This window comes from Ascoidea rubescens, assembly GCF_001661345.1.
Source record: "Ascoidea rubescens DSM 1968 unplaced genomic scaffold ASCRUscaffold_1, whole genome shotgun sequence".
Lineage (NCBI taxonomy): Eukaryota > Fungi > Ascomycota > Saccharomycetes > Ascoideales > Ascoideaceae > Ascoidea > Ascoidea rubescens.
Window position 1 is genome coordinate 133,627 of NW_017962913.1, and position 20,455 is coordinate 154,081.

General features: G+C 34.0%; 8 protein-coding genes across 8 annotated transcripts; 4 read left to right on the forward strand and 4 right to left on the reverse strand.

The window, feature by feature from the left end:
- Window positions 1–1,162: 1,162 nt before the first annotated feature.
- YTA12 (m-AAA protease subunit YTA12) lies at window positions 1,163–3,139 on the forward strand (the record flags this gene model as incomplete). Its single annotated transcript, XM_020190159.1, has 1 exon — window positions 1,163–3,139. A coding segment is annotated over one exon (1,977 nt), but the record flags the coding sequence as incomplete, so codon positions are not given.
- A 529-nt stretch (window positions 3,140–3,668) lies between these two features.
- Window positions 3,669–4,127, reverse strand: ASCRUDRAFT_78433 (histone H3 family protein; the record flags this gene model as incomplete). Its single annotated transcript, XM_020194247.1, has 1 exon — window positions 3,669–4,127. The coding sequence occupies one exon, from the start codon at window positions 4,125–4,127 to the stop codon at window positions 3,669–3,671; it is 459 nt and encodes a 152-aa protein (XP_020049586.1).
- Window positions 4,128–4,358: 231 nt separating this feature from the next.
- SPB1 (27S pre-rRNA (guanosine2922-2'-O)-methyltransferase) lies at window positions 4,359–7,048 on the reverse strand. Its single transcript, XM_020192177.1, has 2 exons — window positions 5,591–7,048; window positions 4,359–5,443 (listed from the first exon to the last, which is right to left on the reverse strand). The coding sequence occupies exons 1-2, from the start codon at window positions 7,017–7,019 to the stop codon at window positions 4,416–4,418; spliced, it is 2,457 nt and encodes an 818-aa protein (XP_020049587.1). The 5' UTR covers window positions 7,020–7,048; the 3' UTR covers window positions 4,359–4,415.
- Window positions 7,049–8,851: 1,803 nt separating this feature from the next.
- ADY4 (Ady4p) lies at window positions 8,852–9,472 on the forward strand (the record flags this gene model as incomplete). The annotated part of the gene is made up of 1 exon (XM_020194248.1): window positions 8,852–9,472. One exon carries the CDS (start codon window positions 8,852–8,854, stop codon window positions 9,470–9,472), a length of 621 nt encoding a protein of 206 aa, XP_020049588.1.
- Window positions 9,473–9,662: 190 nt separating this feature from the next.
- On the forward strand, window positions 9,663–10,622 carry SEC17 (alpha-soluble NSF attachment protein SEC17; the record flags this gene model as incomplete). The annotated part of the gene is made up of 2 exons (XM_020194249.1): window positions 9,663–9,692; window positions 9,771–10,622. The coding sequence occupies 2 exons, from the start codon at window positions 9,663–9,665 to the stop codon at window positions 10,620–10,622; spliced, it is 882 nt and encodes a 293-aa protein (XP_020049589.1).
- A 367-nt stretch (window positions 10,623–10,989) lies between these two features.
- Window positions 10,990–16,183, reverse strand: SLN1 (histidine kinase). Its single transcript, XM_020194834.1, has one exon. It carries the CDS (start codon window positions 15,874–15,876, stop codon window positions 11,116–11,118), a length of 4,761 nt encoding a protein of 1,586 aa, XP_020049590.1. The 5' UTR covers window positions 15,877–16,183; the 3' UTR covers window positions 10,990–11,115.
- Window positions 16,184–16,342: 159 nt separating this feature from the next.
- Window positions 16,343–16,780, forward strand: SYS1 (Sys1p; the record flags this gene model as incomplete). The annotated part of the gene is made up of 1 exon (XM_020189505.1): window positions 16,343–16,780. A coding segment is annotated over one exon (438 nt), but the record flags the coding sequence as incomplete, so codon positions are not given.
- Window positions 16,781–17,260: 480 nt separating this feature from the next.
- On the reverse strand, window positions 17,261–20,365 carry ASCRUDRAFT_67405 (structure-specific endonuclease subunit SLX4; the record flags this gene model as incomplete). Its single annotated transcript, XM_020191383.1, has 1 exon — window positions 17,261–20,365. One exon carries the CDS (start codon window positions 20,363–20,365, stop codon window positions 17,261–17,263), a length of 3,105 nt encoding a protein of 1,034 aa, XP_020049592.1.
- Between the last annotated feature and the right edge of the window lie 90 nt (window positions 20,366–20,455).

Consider the following 20,455-nt stretch of genomic DNA (forward strand, 5'->3'; position numbering starts at 1 on the left):
GCCCACTGCTGCTGTAGTCAACCAGCTTTTGGCTCAAAAACTCGTCGGCCTGCTTTGCTTTCCTGTTCAACAAGTACTTCAAGATGTTGGGATCCAAGCTGCTCAACAACTCGTCCTTCTCGGCCTGGAATTGCTCCGGGGTCATGGAGTTCAAAAGTTTAAGATTCTGCAAGTTCACCTTCTCAGCCTCAGTCAATTCAGCACTGGGCTTGCTCGTAGGCCCTGGGGAAGCAGAGCCAGAGGTCGAGGAAATGCCCTTCTTGCTGAGTCTGGCCTGCCATCTGGAGGGCTTCCTGGGCCTGCTTTGTTCTGGAGCGCTGCCAAAGACCAACTTGCCTGGAGCCGCCACCTCCTTCTCCACCACGTCGCCTATGCCAAACATCTGTGCTACCTGTGCTTCCTCTGCTTCCTCTGCTTCCTTTGCTGCCTTTCTCTGGGTGGCACCGCGCACGTGCTTTTCTGCGGCCAGAACCCGACGGCCTCTCATCCTCAGGCTCCGGCGTTGCTTCCTCTGCTTCTTCTTTTTTGCCTGCCTCTGCTGTCGATAACTACAACAGACCCTGCTGCTTCTCTATAGCTGTTTTTCTCATCGTCTGCTCGCTGAATTCTCTCGAGAACACAACAGGGAGGCAAAATGTTCCTTCCTTTGCGTTTTTTGAAAAATACCCACTCCACTCATCGCCATCTCATAAAGTCTTCTGTGAACCAATTCTTAATAACGAAGTCCTATTCCACGTCTTTTAACACCAATGTTCCAAGATTTTTCACTGATTCAGGTCTACTGACAAGAAAGTCTCTGTTTCATACCTCGACAGTGTATCGAAATGCAAATAGTAAACATTCTGGGAATGATCCAACAAAGGATCCTAATGACGAACTATACAATAAGCTTTTGAATCATATAAATAAGAAAAAGAAAACCATAAATAAAAAAAACAGTGAAAAGGATATAAATCAAAATTTAGATTCCGATAATAACAAATTTGATCTCGAGCAAGCTTATCCCAAAAAATTGAAACAAAATAAAACCGAAACTGAAACTGAAACTGAAACTGAAAAGAAAAGGGAAAACGAAAAGGAAACTGAGAATGAAAACGATAGTCTGGATAAAAAGAAAAATCCCAAATTTGAATTTTTTTTTGGCACTGATCCATCTGATAAAAAATCATTTAACAATCCAAATGCTTTAGTTTTCAAATTGAATCTTAGTTATGTTATCTTTGGTGCTTTAGGTCTTTACTTTTTATTCTCTCTCACTTCTTCAAACAACGGCAAGGAAATCTCCTGGCAAGAATTTAGAAACCAACTACTAGATAAAGGTTACGTTAAAAAAATCATTGTGGTAAATAAATCTCTTGCAAGAGTCATTCTAAACGATGCTGGTAAACAAAACCTTTCTTTAGTTATCGGTTCTATGAATACAAACTCTCCTTACTATTATTTCAATATTGGTTCTGTTGAAAATATTGAACACAAATTAGCTAGAGCTCAAAAGGAAAATGGCATCCAAGAAGACTTTAAAATCCCAATCATATATGAAAATGAAATCCACATCACAAAACACATCTTTCAACTCTTACCAACTGTTCTAATGATTGCCGGTTTGTTTTGGATTACAAAAAAAGCTGCTTCTGGCTTAGGCTCCGGTCCTGGCGGCAGAGGAGGTATTTTCAATGTCGGCAAATCTAAGGCTAAACGTTTTAATAAAGAAGAAAACGTCAAAATCTCATTTAAAGATGTCGCCGGTTGTGATGAAGCTAAAGAAGAAATCATGGAATTTGTCAAATTTTTAAAACACCCAGCTAAATATGAAAGACTTGGTGCTAAAATCCCAAGAGGCGCTATTTTGTCTGGTCCACCTGGTACTGGTAAAACTTTATTAGCAAAAGCTACTGCTGGTGAAGCTGCTGTACCCTTTTTTTCCGTTAGTGGTGCAGAGTTTATTGAAATGTTTGTTGGTGTTGGTGCTTCAAGAGTTCGTGACTTGTTTAAAACTGCTAGAGAAAATGCACCATCAATTATTTTTGTCGATGAAATCGATGCTATAGGTAAAGCTAGAAATAAAGGTTCTATGAGTGGTGCTAATGATGAAAGAGAAGCCACTTTAAATCAATTGTTAGTTGAAATGGATGGGTTTGCTACCTCCGATCATGTAGTTGTTTTAGCTGGTACTAATATTCCAAACGTTTTAGATCCTGCTTTATTAAGACCTGGCAGATTTGATAGACATATCACTATCGATAACCCTGAATTGGAAGGCAGAAAGGAAATTTTTAATGTTCATTTGAAAAAAATTAAACTTCATGATGATATCGAAGACCTAAAAGGCAGGCTAGCTACATTAACTCCAGGATTTTCAGGTGCTGATATTGCTAATGTTTGTAATGAAGCTGCTTTGATTGCTGCGAGAAAAGGCGCCAATGATGTCCAATTAATTCATTTTGAATTGGCAATTGAAAGAGTCATTGGCGGTATTGAAAGGAAAACAAAATTATTATCAATTGACGAAAAAAAAATTGTTGCCTATCATGAAGCTGGCCATGCCATTTGTGGTTGGTACTTGGAATTTGCTGATCCATTATTAAAAGTTTCAATTATTCCAAGAGGACAAGGTGCATTAGGATACGCTCAATATTTACCAGGTGATCTATATTTAATGTCGGTTCAACAATTATATGACAGATTGACTATGGCATTAGGTGGTAGAGTCTCAGAAGAATTAAATTTTTCAACAGTTACAAGTGGAGCAAGTGATGATTTTAAAAAAGTTACAAGAATGGCAACAGCTATGGTAGTATCATTAGGAATGAGTGAAAAAGTCGGACCAATAAACTATGAAAGAAAACAAGATAACGATTATACAAAACCATTCTCTGAAGAAACAGCTCAATTAATCGATGAAGAAATCAACAGAATTGTTGAAGAATGTCATGAACGTTGTCGTAAACTATTAACTGAAAAATCACATGAAGTTGAATTAGTGGCACAAGAATTGTTGACAAAGGAAGTAATCACAAGAGAAGATATGATAAGACTATTAGGAAAAAGACAATTTCCTGAACGTAATGATGCATTTGACAAATACTTGGAAGATAAAACTAATAAAAATAATAATGAAGCTGCATCACAACCAAACTAGATTAGTCACAAATATGGAAATCTGAAAGTTGTATTAGAAAATCAAGGAAAAAAATATAGAAATTTTTTTGAAACTAAACAAAAAAAAAGAAAAAAAAACTGGTAAAAAATGGCAAAAAAAAAACAACGAAAATATTATCTGCAAAAATTGTTATTAAGGTTTTTGAGAAAAAACAAATGAAGGTCAGTTTAATATCTTGTAAATATATTAACATCATTATTATAAAGACTTTTTTATATTAAATTGATTGATCATAACTATATTATGTTTATAATTAAACTTTAAGATTTAGTACTATACAAAACCGAAAGTAATAATGTAGATTTGAAGATAAAAACAGCAAAACAGGCAAAATGTAGATAAAAAACATCTCGAAGGAATATGATACAGTTAGAATTAAAAAAGAAAATAGATAAAAAGAACTACCATTAATGGAACCATTACCAAGAATAATTATATGAGGAAAAATGAAAACAATCAAAAAGAAAGAAAAGTGCCAAAATATAGGATAAAAAAACAGTTCTTCTAACTAATATTGACCTCTTATTCTTCTAGCCAATTGTATATCTTTTTGCATTATTGTTACTCTTTTAGCATGCAACGCACAGAGGTTTGTGTCTTCAAAAAGATTGACTAAAAAGGCTTCAGAAGCTTCCTGGAGAGCTAGGATGGCTACCGACTGCCATTTCAACGTATACTCTTCGCCTACAAACTGGCTAGCAATTTCTCTTATTAATCTTGCAAAGGGTAGCTTTCTAATCAAAAAATCTGTGGATCTTTGGTATTTTCTGATTTCTTTCAACGCGACAGTGCCAGGTCTATATCTTCTTTTTCTGGCGAAAGCAACAGGATCGCCAGGCTGGTTCCTGTCAATTGCATTTTCAGAGTCGAATGAGTCTTCCTGTTTGACAATGGCCTCTTTTCTTGTGGATTTGGACGACCTAGCTGCTTTGGATTCTTTCAGTTTTGTGGAGGAGGCTCTGGCCATGGTGTGCTGAACGTGGTGGAGGAACAATAGCCAGTTCAACAATAAAAGCAGAACCAAACCACTTTTGTTTTTTTTCGCTCCATCATTTACCTTTTTCCTAATCGGGTCTTGCCCAAAAAGTAAACACAAATATAATCATCACGTGACAAATATTGCTCACAAACGCGTTTTCTTCTGTTGTTTTTGGTGCCCAAAATGCTTGAGCTGCTCAAAATACTCAAAGTGTAGAGTTGGGGCTAAAAGACATAGTATTATTGGGTTTTCTCTCCACTGGTGGACTGTGCACCTCTATTTCCTGTTCTTCTTTGCAATACGGCGTAGTGCTCTCTGTTCGTTCTTCATCACTCCATCCACCATCTTGTATTTGCCCTTCACTCCCTTGGGTCTTCCTGCTATCTTCTTGTTTTTGCCTTTAGCTACCACTAGCGTCACTTTGGGCCTAGTTTTCTGTTTGTTTGTGAATTTTTTCATCATTTTTCCTATTTGTTCAGCTTTATCTCTTTCGCTTCTGGAGTCATCTTCGTTGATGAAATCGGATTTTTTCTTCAACTTTTCGAGTCTTCTTAATGCTCTCATCTTTTTTCTGCCCTGGGCCTCCATCACTTTCTTTATAGGTCTGGCGTTTAATGCTTTCATCTTTTCTTTGATCGCTAGTGCTGCTTCTTTGGTGATTGGTTTCAGTATCTTAGAATGTTTATTTTCATCTTCTACAAACCATTCTGGAACTCCATCCACATCTCTAAATGAATATCTGTTATATGAGTTATCTATCAATTCTCTTTTGCTCACTTTTCCTAGAGCAAGATTATGCGCCAATGTCATTGCCTCTGCTGTAACAATATCAACTTTTTGCTTTTGATCTAATTCTTTATCGTCGTCTTCATCCATTGATATATCGTCTTCATCGATACCATGATTGTTTGGAACAAGTTCAATCTTAGAATTACTTCTGGATTCTGATTCAATATCTGAATCAATGTTATCCCCAGACAGTATTTGTTTATTATTATTATTATTATTATTATTATTATTATTATTATTATTGCCAATAATATTTTTCTTGTTTTTTTTCTTGTTTATTCTATTGATATTCTCCAAATCACCCTTAGCTTCTTCAAAAATCGAATTGCTGAATAATAAATCTGCTTTCCTACTCAATTTACTATCTGGATTTAACTTACTTGATGATACTAATAATTTGTTTATAATGTCATCTTCTTCATCTTCATCCTCATTTCCCTCTGTTTCTGATTCTTCAGATATTGCCTCAAAATCAGAATCGGAATCAGAATTAGAATCATCGTTTCCACTTTTTTCTTCATTAAAGCCTTCAAATTCTTCATCCTCATTTTCTAATTCCCTTTTGGCCTCTCGACTTGATCTTTCCGCTTTATATTGTTGATACATCAAATCCAATTGATCTTCCAACTCGTCTTCATTATCTGAAAAATTTACTATCTTACTATTTTTTTTACTTCTATTATTCTTAGTGCTCAAGTTTTCAAATTTATCTTCATCAATTGCAATATGTGAATCTAAATCCATATCAGCTTCTAAGCTGTTATTTTCACCACCCTTTGATAATGATTTATCTGTCATTCTAATTTTTCCTTTTGCAATATCATTCAATTTTCCTGTTTTCTCGGCTGCTTTAAGATTGAATAATGAAATATCATTATCGGCTGCTTCATAACCAATATCAACAGGATTCAACATATTTAATTGCATTCTAACTATTTCTTTTTGTTTCAACTCATTTTTTTTTCGTTTCTCTCTCTTCTTCTTCAGCTTTGCCTTTTCATTTAATTCATCTAATTCCTTTTCAATTTGTTCTTCTTCTGTTAAAGGCGTAACTTCAATATCAAGTTTATTTTGCTCATCTTTTTTAGGGTCTTCTATATTCAATAATTTTCGTACAGATTTTCTCCACGTTAAAATCCTTTTAAAATCATTCTTACCCAATACTTTTAAATCTTTAAAACATTCAATCAATTCTGGTGTCGTTTTCTTGAATCTTTTAATCAATTTCCACTTAGAATCTTTATTATCAATAACAATTTGACTGGCTCCACCCAAAAAATTAATTGGCTCTTCTGTTAATATAAATTCCATCAACGGAAACGCACGGAATTGAAGATAGTCCCCTTCTTCGTAACCTTCTCTTCTTCGAACTTTTTTCTCAGGATTAAAAACTTTTGATTCGTTATTTTCTGGTCCATCTGGCACGTCTTCAAAAACATTTTTGGGATCCAAAAACTTTTTATCTAATTTTTTAGGTGCTTTAAAACCCTTGCAAAATACAAAAATCTCTGCTGACACATTTCTTGAAGCTGGTGGCTTTGTCGCTTCAACTTTATCAAATAGTTGTTTGAAAACCCATAGAAGATTGTTATAATCTTTGGATCTGAAAATTTTTGTTACAAATGTACCACCAACATCTAAATTCTCAACTGCTAATTGCAAAGCTCTTAATGTTAACTCAGACTGGGTATAAGCATCATGAAACCATCCACTACCAACATTTGGAGCACCATCATGTAGAACAGTATCAGCCTTCCAAGTCTTCATTAAACCTCTCAATTGCGATCGACAGTCTTCAGTAGTGATATCGGACTGAACTGTAATGCAACCTTGAATGCTCTTCATTGGAACAATATCCACACCAATAATCAAAGAATTTACAGGGCAGAGCTGAGTTGCAACTTGACACCAACCACCAGGTGCAGCACATAAATCAATAACAACTTTTGATCTCTCCAAAAAATGACCATATTTTTCGTTTATCTGCAAAATTTTAAAGGCAGAACGAGCTCTGTAGCCCTTTTCTTTCGCTAAATAATAGTATCGATCTAAACGACCCTTGCTGTTTTTTTTCTGAGTCTTTTTTGGCATTCTTTTGATGTTTTATGGTTGATAAATATTACTGATGATATAAATTTAATTCCAATCGGTTCTGAAAGAAAGAATTTTTTTTTCCAGAAAAATTATTTTTCACTGAAGAGACCACCGTTATGGATCCAACACAAAAACAGAAAAACTCGAAACCTCCTCAAACTCTCTCCAGTTTTTCTTTCATCACCAATTAAAAAACAACAACTAGTATTTATTATTATATCAAGGAATAATCATTATTCTTGCTTGCTTTTATTTCTAATGGCTTTTAAATCAGCTTCTTCTCCTGCTGCTACTGATTTGATTCGTTTAGATCCTGTTTCCTCAAAGATTTACAATTACTATAAGAAGGGTATTTAGCACTGTTTGTTCAATTCTGGATAATAATAATATATTAAAAGAAATCAGAATAACAACTGACTGCAATAAATTTTTATTTTAAAGAAAATTATATTAAATTAATAGACTATTTATGGGGCAATTATGATATTTTATATTCAGTTGAACTACCAATTCAAATAAGAATTATAATTGCATTGACTTTATTCAAATTTCCAAACCGAATTATAGAAGGCTTAAAGCAATATTTAATCTTGATTGATGATTTTTCTTTAAATTTTCGGGATAAATCTGTTTTTTATTATATTTTAGCTAATATCTATGCTAATGATTTAAAGTTGTTTGACCATGCTATATTTTTTTATCAAAACTCGATATATTTCAATAACAGTAATAGTAATAGTAATAGTAATAGTAATAATAATAATAATAGTACCGATGATGATATCAATGTTAATGTTGATAATAAAAAAATCACTGAAAATTTAATTAATGATTACGAAAACTGTTTAAGTTTAAAACAAAATAAGATTTGCAATAAAAGTGGCGATGGCAAACAAAGAGATGGCAACAATATTATTAAATCATCATTGATTTCAAGATTCAATTCAAAGTCTATTTTTGAACAGTTATTAGAATCAGAAAGTCTAAAAATTAGTCTAGATAATTATCCCTTATCAAATTGTTTGAATAATTCATATAATATAATCAAAAGCATTGATTCAACATTAAATAAATGGAATAATTCAAGTTCTACATCTAAGAATCATTTTTTCAGCAATACTATCAATCCATTGAACAAATTATTTTCTTTAATAATTGATAATTCATTTACTCCATTGTTGTTTTCGTTGTTAGTAGAACATTTGGACATTAATTTATTGAATTTATTTATTAATACCGAATTATCAATGTATCCAGAAATTGAGATTGATTACTCGATTCAATTGCAGCCCAAAAATTTAATCAGGATTTTGGACAAATTTACTCATTATTCAGTTCAAACGTCAATTTCTTTGATTAATTTAATAATTAAGCATATAACAATCAATTCTTTTTTAAAATTTATGATTGAAAGGGAGTATTCATTTGCATTTGAGACTTTAAATTGGTTACTAAAATTTATTGATGAAATTCCAAATAATATTATCAAACACGATAAAAAATATAATCAAAATGAATATTTATCATTGTCTACAAAGGAATCGATTCTCATTTTAAACAGTAAAATTGCATCTTTTTTACCATTAAATCGAAATAACCTAAAAAATGAACTAGACTCATTGTTTGCCAAATTAATTGGTGACGATATAACGGGTTACAAGTATACTAATAGCAAATTAAAATTGGGCAAGATAAGTGATTTTTTTTTGGTTTCAGGCTTTATATTCGAAAAACTTAGTTTTCTTAATGGCGAGAAATATATCTTGGAAAACAGCTGTGAAAAAAGGGAAACAAATGCAATAAGATTATCGAAAACATATATCGACGAAATGATAAGAAAGTATATCCTAGCATCTGTTACAAAATTTGGCGATGATCCATCGATCATTGAAGTATACGATAGAATATTGTGGGGAATATTAATGTATGGTGGAGCACATATCAAAACGCTATGGTTTTTTAAAATGTTAAGAGATTACTATGACACCAAGTTGAATTTAAGTCCATTTGATTTGAAAAATGAGCCAATCAAACAGTTTGATGAGGACCTATTGAGAAGTTCAAATGCTTTGCCAATAGTGGAGCAAATCTACTACTTGAAGGAAAATATAAAAGCAGTTGATATGTGGGACCAACGACATGGAAGCAGTTTTTTGATCCCCCAGATTTTGGTGGACGTCGACGACAACAACTTCGGGAAAGCCATTCTCATGGACGAGTTCTTTGATGAGAACAACCCCTACGGCAACAACAAGGGCTTTGTGATTGGTACTGCTCAGAGAGCCAGCAGGAAGCTTAGGGGCCATATGAAGTTGCACCAGAAGATCGTCCGGTTCCAGCTCGACAAGAGCTCTGAGTGGATCTACCTCTGGACCAAGGCCTACTGTGATCATCAGTCTCACGACGTGCCTCTACCCATCCAGCAGTTTCTCGGACTCTGTGCCGAGTGAGTGGTGCTTCTTCTGCTTCTTCTGCTTCTTCTGCAGCTTATGTTGGATTTGGATTTGCGTATTGTTGCAGCGAGAGACGTGCTTTCAGCACGTGATATCACCAGCTTTTGCAGCATTTTTTTGTATAGCGATAGTGGCAGCTCATCCTTCTTTGCCAGCTCCAACAGCAGTTCCTGAGATAGCACACACAATGTATGATCCACAACTATTGGTTGCCCAAGTATGTAGCCATTTCAATCTCTTTGTTTGAGTCCTTCTAAGTCGTCTGTTTTACTAACAAGCTGTTCAATGTGTCAAGGCTGACAAGAAAGCTACTCCTCTAACTGGTTTCAGCAGATTCTTTGCTACCGACAGCAACTATCGATATGAAGAAGCTGCTGATCTATATATCCAGGCTGCTAATCTCTACAGATTGCAAAAACAAGGAATAATGGCTGGAAGAACTTTTGAAAAGGCTTCCAGTTGTCAGTTCCAAGCTGACAGCAATGATGAGGCTGCAAATACTTTAATAGAAGCCTTTAAAAGCTATAGAAAGGACTCTCCCTCCGATTCTGCAAGAGTTCTTAATCAAGCAATAACAATTTTCATTCAAAAGGGTCAGTTTAGAAGAGCTGCTAATTTCAAAATGGATTTGGCATCTATTTATGAAACTGATTTATCTGACACTAAAATTTTTGATGCCATAAAAGCCTATCAAGAAGCCGGCGATTGGTATTCCAATGATCAAGCTGAAGCATTATCTAATAAAGCCTATATCAAAGCTGCTGATTTGAATGCTGTAATGGAAAACTACCTTGAGGCTGCAAGTCTATATGAATCTGTTGCTAAAAAATCTCTCAATAACAATCTCTCCAAATGGAGTTTAAAAGACTATTTTTTCAAAGCTGTACTCTGCTATATGGCTTCAAATGATATTGTCGCTACTGAAAAAGCATTGAATGCCTTTGCAAACTGGGATTCCAATTTCCAAACTACTAGAGAGTTTCAATTGTTAAATGATATAATAATTTCAATTAAAGAAAACGATCAACAATTATTCACCGATAAACTTTATGAATATGATCAATTTAGTAAATTAGATAAATGGAAAACATCTATCTTTTTAAAAATAAAAACCCTGATTTCAGAAGCTGATGATGACATTTTATAATTGTTTGGATTGTTTTATCTCTCTTTTTTTTATTGCCCCTCTTTTTTTTCTCTTTGGTTGTTTTTACTCACATTTTACCTTATATCGAATTTTCATTTTTTTTATTTGTCAATATATAAGAGTCGGTTTAATTTTTAATTAAATATTTAATATTTTTTCATTCTATCATAACTACTAGATTATAGCAGTCTTTATAAATGGTTATTATTACTAAAATTTATTGTTTATTTATAAAGTAAAAAAAATATAGACGTAGTAAAGAATAGTTTATAATAAATTTATGCCAAGAATCAAAAAAATGCAAAAAATTATTATCATATAACAAAAACAGAAATTAAGCTGAAAATACATTATCCTTAAAAACATAGTAAAAATAATATAATAATTATTTGATAACCAAATTAAAAGAAAGAGAAAAAAAGAAAAATTAAGGAATAAATATGAAATAAATTAAATAAAATAAATAAAAACAGAATTGAAATTTTAATTTGATCTATATTACATTGGCTGAAGATAAGTTAGCAGTTAATTTCTGCTTTAATGTGGATCTTTTAATAGGTTTTGGTAAAAAATCATCCATTCCTATTTCTAAACATTTTTTTTCATTACTGTCATCAGTATAGGCACTTAATCCAACAATTTTTCCTCTATAGCCTAGATTTTCTCTAATTATTTTAGTGGCCTCAAAGCCATCGCAATTTGGCATTTGAATATCCATAAAAATTAAATTAGGTTCTTTATTCAGTTCCTTGGCTTCAGTGACTATTTTAATCGCCTCAAGCCCATCACAGGCAACAGTCACAGACTTAATGCCCTCAAGGAATAAAAATCTAGAAATAACTTGTTGGTTGATTTGATTATCTTCAGCAATTAAAATACTGATATTGGAATTTTGTTGTTTGGCTGCTTCTTTGAGTTTTTTGTTTTTAATTTCATCAATATTAATGTAAACTGGTTTACTTTCATCACCTTCCGAATTTTCTGTACTTTCAAGTATCTGATTCTTAATGATTAAAGTATCGGGTGAAACCGCAGATGGGTTTCCAGGTGATGACAAATTGTTGGTTTTAAAAAATGGATTGCTTGCAATGCTATCTGGAGATTCATATTTTCTAGAGGATCTATTTGAATGGGCTGTTCCCGTTGAACTATTAGGAAAGATTAATGAATTGTTAAAATAAGAAGAATCCAATTTCAAATTTGCATGGTTCAACTTCCTTCTTGATCCCAAACTTTTTAAACTATTAGAAGTCTTAATGATGACTGATTTTCCCGCTCCGACAGGAGACTCTTCAGTTGTAACCAATATCTGATTTGAGGAAGGTAGTCGGCTTGATTGTACACTTTTAGAAACTTCCTTTGGGTTCAGACTTGTTTCAGCAGCCGAACTAAAAACTTCGATACTTTGTGAAGAACTAATGGAATTACTAGATGATTCTAAAACAATATTCAGATTAATAAAATCAAATTTCTTATGAAATGAAGCTTGATGATCTTTTTTTCTAAAGCATAGAATTTTATTTTGTATCAACGGTATAGTAAGAATAAACTTTGAACCCTTTCCGATTTCACTTTCCAACGATAGAGTTCCTTTTAGTAATTCCGCATACTGTTTGGATATTGCTAATCCTAATCCGGTACCTCCATAAGATCGAGATAGTGTTTGATCACCTTGCATAAATGGTTCAAAGATAGCATCCTGTAATTCCTTTGTGATTCCTGGTCCAGTATCACTAACTGAAAATTCAAAAACCCATTTCTTTGGAACTTCTAAATCCTCCAAATAAATCAAATTTTCATCATTAAAATCTTCTTCCTGATCACAATTGTCCAAATTTAAATTGGTTTCTTCCATTATTCTTGCATCACGGATGGCGTTCATAGCTTCTGCAACCATCGAGTTAACAGAGGACTCTACTGATGCATCTGAAAGCCTTCTACTAGATTTATGCGAATGTTGAGTCTGAACTTTTATCAAGCTTCCCTCTTGAGAATTCGACTCTTTAGGATCAAATTCTCTAGAATGTTTATGAATATGGTGATATTTAGGAACATCATTTTTTTTTTTGAAGTAAACATTAGAGTAATTTTCATCTCTGCTTCTTTCCTCGTCCCATTCACCTTTAAATTTAAACTGAACTTTTACTTCACCATCCTGTGGAGTAAATTTGATGGCATTAGAAACTAGGTTCATTAATATTTGACAGATTTTTTTGTCATCTGAAAAAAAAACAAAGTCTCTAATATTAAACCATCTTTGAATATCTGCAATTTCATCACCAATTTTAAAACAATTTAGCAATTCTTCATCATTTATTTCAAAGATCATATTAACTTTCATATCCTGAACATTTTTGAAAAAAATGGTTTGTACAAGCTTGCATAATGATAGCAATGTAAAATTTTTTAGTTCAAGTTTAACTTTATTTAAGTTTGTTTTTGAAAATGTTAATAGCTGATTGAGTAAATGCAATAATAGCTCACCACAATCAAATAATCTTTTTAGTGAGTCTAATGATTTTAAACTTTGATTTTTGACATCGTTGGTAAAACTTTGCAATGAAGATTTTAAAAGTAAAGCATTTTGATGGTCTGCATGAAGAATAAAATTCTCTGCTTGCTTTCTAATTTGCTGGCCCTCTTGTTGGTTTTCTTGCATAAAAATGTTAAGTTCAACAATTGCAACTTTGCACAAACCAAGAATACCATTTAATGGAGTTCTGATTTCATGAGATATATTTGCCATAAAGACAGTTTTGGCTTCATTAGCCTCTTCGGCTTGAACTTTAGCTAATTCTAACTCTTTGGTTCGATCCTTGACTTTAATTTCTAAGTTATTATATTGCTGTTCAATTAAATTTATCATTTTCATAAACCTTTCTGTTAGCTCTGTCAATTCATCGCGCACTATAAATGGCTTTAAAAGAACACTTAAACTACCATGGGCCTTTCCCAGCCGATTATAGGCAATATTGCTATCGTCATCGTTATCATGATAAGGATAACAATGAGAAGGTATTCTTCCAAAAGTGTTTGTTGGAGAGTTCAATGTGTCATTATTATCGGATGTGGTAGGATTTTCGTTGTCAATTGGTGGGCTTTGTTTTAATGTTTGGGATGTAAGAGTTGATGAAGTTGGAATATCATGAATAGGATCTTTATGGGGATGTTGAAGAACTTCAATTTTGGTTTCATCCTGAGAAGAGGGTGTTATAGAAGAAGACAACAGTTTTAAATTTAGAGGAATATTTTTACTAGTGTTTGAAGTATTTTGATTAATAGAATCATTTGTTAAATGGTTATTGATTAAGTGATTTTGTGGCTGATTTTCATATTTTAAAACCTTTCTATTGTGAAATTTTCTTATTAGAGATTTTGGGTTCAATCTTTTTGAAATATTTTTTCTTGAGCGAAGGGATTGATTCTGTTTATTTTTCAGGTACAAAATTTGGTTATGAGATTCAATTGAGCTAGAAGAAAAATTCTTTTTATCAATGACCTTGACGTTTGTGTTATCAAACTTGTCGCTTTTATTTAAGGTGAAATCTTCAGTTAGTTGTTTTAGTCTTATTATGGGTCTAACAGCATAGTGAGCAAGTGGGTATGCAATTAGACACATCATGGCAGCCACACCAATGACGGTTCCAACAATAATTTTTGTTAGTCTTCTACTAGGGCCCATAAATTTGTCCTTTGATTGTTCGACGAGAACAATCCAGTTTGTCATGGCACTTGAAATTTTGCAGTAGCCAATTACAAAGTTATTTCCATCAGGGCTGTGAGCACTTGTGGAGGAGCCAGATTTATTGTAGAATATTGCGTTTGCTAAAAAGCCAAAATCACTGACTGAATAATAATTTGGGGTATGAGTTATATTTGACAATTGAGAAGTTGGAGTGAAAACATAGGTGATATAGTTTATGTCAATAGGGTAAATGTAATTGACAGTGTTGGTAATGGCTCTTTTTTCGAGAGATATTTTTGATTGTGAGTCAAGATCGTTTTGATTAGTGTTGTAATCAAAAAAGTTTTCCTTAGGATCATAAGAGGTTGAATTTGAATTGTTTTTCAGTAGTTTTGATTGGGAGGATTTTAAATTTGGGTTATAAGATATGGTAAAGTTACTGGAATTGAAGAAGCCTCTTTTGTTTATAACAACCAGCCCATAGCCTCCAGATGTGACCGAAGTTGTCGAGTTTGTAGAATTTGAAAAGGAGGCGGTTGTTTCAATTGTGTCTATAGTGCTTGTTGAAGGATTAGAGGTGTCTATGCTAGAAAAAGTGGAAGTGTAGTTGGAATCTGAGGAATTATCAATCAAAGCAGGAAATTCTGATTTGTTTAAGTTTGTGTCATAGCCAGCTTGATAGAGCAGAATCTGGCCACCATTTAAGGCAGTTGTATCATTGACAACAGATTTCAAGGCTTCTGCATTCAAGCAAACAGTTAGAAAGCCAGCCAAGTTGGGAGATTTGATTAGAACCGATAGGTTTGCATAAATGGGGAGAGTCATTGACATTACATATCTTTTTGAACGAAAGTCGTATTTCGGACCATTTAGTAGGCCAGATTTAAGAACGACAGCAGGTAGAGTGGTTATATTTTGGTTGAGTGGATATAAATATTCTAGAGTTTCATTTGAATAGGCGTCAATAACAGTTGTGTTCAGGGTTGCGCTGGTGGTTAAGGAATTAGAATTAGAATTGTAGCCGGAAGTCGCCGAGTCTGATTCAGTGGATACAGAGGTGGAGCTGGAACTATCACCATCAGCGTCGTCATCGATATCAGTGTGAGTATCAGTAACTTTGACATTTACAAGAACGTCAGAAGAGTTGTTTGATACCTCGCTGATTGTGTTGAAGGATAGATCGTATAGTCTTGCTTGGATATAGGTATCGGAAGAATCAACAAATTTCTGCAAAAATGTAAAAGCCTCTTCCCCCACAGAGGTTGTGGTATTTCCAGCTTTGTAGCTTGCAAGCGTTGATTGTATGAGGTCTCTGGAGGTTATCCAGTATAGCTGGTAGTATGTTAAAGAAAGCGACTGCTCGATCTGCGAGGCCTTCAACTGGGCGATGACTTCTAGCCTTTCGGATCTTGATTCCAAGTAGTTTGTGGTGAAATAGAAGCCTGTGATGAGGGCAAGAATGAGAAGAGAAAAGATGGCAACGAGACAGGACAATATGATCACCTGGAGCTTGAGTGAAACTTTTATATTGTGCTGCCGTAAGAAACGTAGCTTGAGTTGACCAAACATGTTTTCTGGACAAGGAGTAAGGGAAAGACAAAAGAAAGACAAACGTAGATGTGGGAAATGTTGCTACCTGAACCAGTGTTTCATTTATCGAATATATCTTGAGACGTCAGAGCTAGGCAGGTTGAAGACAGTTGCGATTGCTTGCCAGACTTCGAAACTCAGAATGCTTCTTTCTGGAATATGATATAATGCCGGTTGGGCTCCAGAACTCAGCAACGCTCCCTGGGCCACGTGAAAGGACTGTCCGACGTGGTGGTGTCTGCAGCACTGCGCTGCGAACCGCGGCTGCTGCAGGGTCCACGCCAGCGGAGCTGCGACGAGGGGGCCGTGCTGCGAAGAGAAGGCCATCAGAGCGAGAGATGCTCCATCTCCTTCTCCTCCAGCAACAATGGGCATCCTCTCCAAGTTGAGCTCAGGCTACAAGCGATTGTCTAGCAACGACTCCCAGAACCTCACTGTCATCCACAATGCCTTCTCGCCCCAGAAGTTGTTCTTCCAGATCGTCTTGTTGCAGTCCTTGTACTACATCATAGCGACAGTCCTCTTTTTCTTCACTGCCTCAGTCTCAGGCTACGAGTTTTCCTTCTCCTGGGTCTTTTCCTGGGAGATCATCAGCTTTGTCAACACCTTGGGCTTGACGTTGTCCTGTTTGTGGTTGTTGGATACCTTGCTCTGTGTTCTCATGATCACCTTGATCGTCGGCAGATCCAAGCTTGCCTGGGACTTTGCTTTGACCTTACATTTGATCAACTTGATTGTTGTGTGGCTCTATTCCTCCTCCTTTCCCAACACCTTTTCCTGGTGGTTTTTGCAGTTTGTCAATTGTCTTATATTGGTCTTCCTAGGCACAATGACCTCCAGATGGAGGGAGTTGAAAGACAGCTTTTTCGATGGCATGGTTGATGTTGAATCCCCAAATATCCACAACGATGCCCTTCAGATACAGTTGTCTGATTTCGCCTCAATATCAACACCCACAACTACTGATCTCTCTCCATCCACAAACAAAAACCCACAAACATGATCACAACTCAATCTCAATGCTGCTTTAATCTTTAATCTATCTATCCCTATTACTATGTCTCTACATTATGAAGCTCTCCATCAAGAATAAAATGAACCCCTGGGTCTAATTATGGTCCAATTATATATGTATTTATAATTCAATCAGCTTTCCAACGCTTCTATTCTCTAAAACCCACTTCTATTCATTGATTTCTAATTTGCATCTTTTAAACGTTGATAAATTTAGATGCTAGGTTTTGCTCAATTAATCTAGATAGTGTAATATATATTTTGATTTGATTTGATTTAATTTAATTTAATTTAATTTAATTTAATTTAGTTCAATTCAATTCAATTTGCTTTTTTTTTCTGTTCCTATTTACTTTTTGGGCTTTTTTCTTCTCCTTCTTTTGTTGTCTATGTCTACAACATCTTTTCCCCCTTTCTTTTTCCTTTTTGGCCTCTTTTTCTTTCTCTTCCTTTTATTTCTTTTTTCTTTATTTCGTTCTTCCATTGAATTAAAACAAACTCCATTCTCATCACACCAGTTTCTAACAACTTCAAAATTTAACCCAATATTATTTTCAACCAATATTTCTTGTAGCTCTTCAATCCCAATCGGTTCAAAACTAATGATTTTCTCATAAATTCTCTCATTACTCTGCACTGCTCTTGAAATCTTATTATATATTACTTTTTTAATTTTTTTACCTTCCTCTTTAAGTTCTTCGCTTTCATCCAAATCATTCTCGTTATTGCAGTTTCCATTTTCCTTATCTGTACTAAAAACTACATCGTACATTTTGGAATTACAGTCCAACTTCTCACTTCCTTCAACTTCCATATCTAATTCACAATCTTCATCCCCACTTCCAAAACTTTTTTTCCTCTTATTCTTATTTTTTTCAATCGCTGAGCTGAACTTCAAAATTGATCCCACATTTATTTTCGATTGCTCAAAAAATGTTTCCATCTCTTTTCTTCCCAATGCTTTAAACCCAACGCTACTAAAAACATCACCTAAAACCTGCGTTGAAATCTTTTGGTAATCGTACTTATCTTTATCAACTAATGATTCGCTCTCAAAAATACCCGGTTCCTCATTCTCCAAAAAGCTTGACCGAACCTGTAAAATCGCATCATCCATCTTATTGTCTATAGGTGAAGAGTCAACAACACGTTTAATTTCAACAAAATTAAACTGTTCATTACCATAATCACTATCATCAGAATCGGGAATTTCAATTATCTCTTTACTGATAAAATCGGGTCTTGTATTCTTTTTTTTAATCGATAGTTCTATATTTCTAAATGGCGATGAAGAATCAATCTTCAATTCTCCTTTATAGCGTACTTCTGAAGTCGTTATTATTTTGTTCAATTTATAAATCTCATCTTCTATATTAGATTGAGATTTAGATTGAGATTGTACAAGTTGAGATCTTGCCGTTTCAAAAAAGGATTCTGGTGTACTTTCATTATCGGAATGCATTTTATTTTCGTTGAATTTTAAATCATTTTTAGAATTATTATTGAAAAATTCTTCAAATAATTCATCATCAATTTCCTGCTCTTCCCCCAATAAATTATCCAGAATTTCATTAATTGCATTAAAATTTGAAAAATATTTCGAAACAGTTGAAATTTTCATTTTATCATTAAAATTATCAAAATTATCAAAATTATCAAAATTATCAAAATTATCATTTCCCAGATTTATCCTTTCACCGTTTAATGGGGATAAAACATTTGTAAATCTATTATTGCTATTTAATTGAGCACTAGATATACTGTCTTGCTTTCTTAAAGTTTCTAAATTGAAAAATGCCTTTTCTTCTTGTATATTAGAACCTGTTTGATCATTAAACGATTCACTTGGAAAAATTTTATTATTCAGTAAACCATTTGTATTCTGAAAATCATTGTTGTTTGAATTGTTTGAATCTTTTTGTGATTGAGAAATCCCAATTATTTTTTTAACTTGTGTCGGTAAGATTATTTCATTTTCCTCCATTATAGGTTGATGTTCTATAGTCTGTGAACCAGAAAAACTCGTTTGGAAAATATTTACTTTTGATTTATTTTTAAAAAGATCAAATTTTAATTTTTTTCCTGCCCTTATATTTTTCAAATCTTTTTCTGTTACCTTTATTGGGGAAACTCTTGGAGATGAAGAAGGAATCAAAAAATGGAAATCATGGGCACCATTTTTCGATTGTTTCAAGGGAGTTGTTTCAATATTTTTGAAAAAATTTTCTGAATCCAGATCAAGTATTTCAATAATAGAGTGATCTTGCAGTTTTTCTTTTAATTTTAATTCCTGAAAAGAGGGATTATCTAAATCGATTATTGAAATATCGTTCAGGCTATATTTACTTTGTAATGCAGTTGGTTCTGCAATACTCTTGTTCGAAGATTGGGGCAAAACAATGACATTTGGTATGTCACTATTGTCGGACTCATCTTTATTTAGAAAATTCTTGGATGGACTAGAGGTAAAAATCCAATCACTAAGATTTTCCTTTTCCTTTTCCTTTTCCTTTTCTTTTTCTTTTTCTTTTTCTTTTTCTTTTTCTTCTTGTTTATCTTTATCATGTATCTTGGTATGGCTTAAATCATATAACCATTCTAAATCCTCTCCAGATAAAGGAAAATCAGGTGGAGAGCATGCCAAACACCACATATCATTGTTTTGGCTACTGTATTTATTGCATTCAGGAACAGAATACCTCAAGTACAATTGATTAATCAGTGATAAAGATAGCTTTGTTTTTTTTGACAAATTGGGAAAATTGATCTTTATCGATTTGAGTATATCACACCATTCATCAGAATTGTATAAATGAATACTATTTTTATCAATGTCAATTGAGGATTCCAAAACATGGTGATTGGTTTTTTCAATTTCTTGGATTCTACTGATAATCATTTTCTTTTTATTCTTTTTTTTACTTGTTAATAAATCCAACATTGATTTGCTAACTTTCAAATCGCTAGTATTAGTAGAAGAGCCCGGAGCTGCCCCATATTTTTTTCGCATATGATCTGTTATAGAAAGTATTTTGTTATCTGTTGTGGCTGCTCGCCTAGAAGCTTTTTTCTTTGATCTGGCGTTTCGATATTCAGCTTTATCCAGAGCAAGAGCCGAGTCTTTCGGTGCCAGTCTGCTCCCAGTTTTACAGTCGTCCTCAGCTAGATTTTGAGCTAGATTTTGAGCTGGATTCTCAGTTGCATTGTCAGGCCCACACCCAAAATCCAAGGAGCCAAAGGAAAACTTCTCTCTCAACTCTTTGAGTGTTTTTGTTTGGCTGTCTTGGTGCTTAAAGTAGTTCAAGTTTATCTGCATCTGCGTGGACAAAAAGGGCTGGACGTTGCTGTAACCATCTTCACGATCACTCTCGCTATCTGGTATTTCTGTAAATCCAACTGATTTCATCAAAGCAGCACATCTAATTGTCTCCCACCTCGTCGCTAAGCTGAGCATCTCCTGAAGAGGCGTCCAAAGAAACGCTTTTCTCTTTATAACGTCTTGAAAACGTCTTTAAGCGCGGCCGCACCCGATTAGGCAATCGAA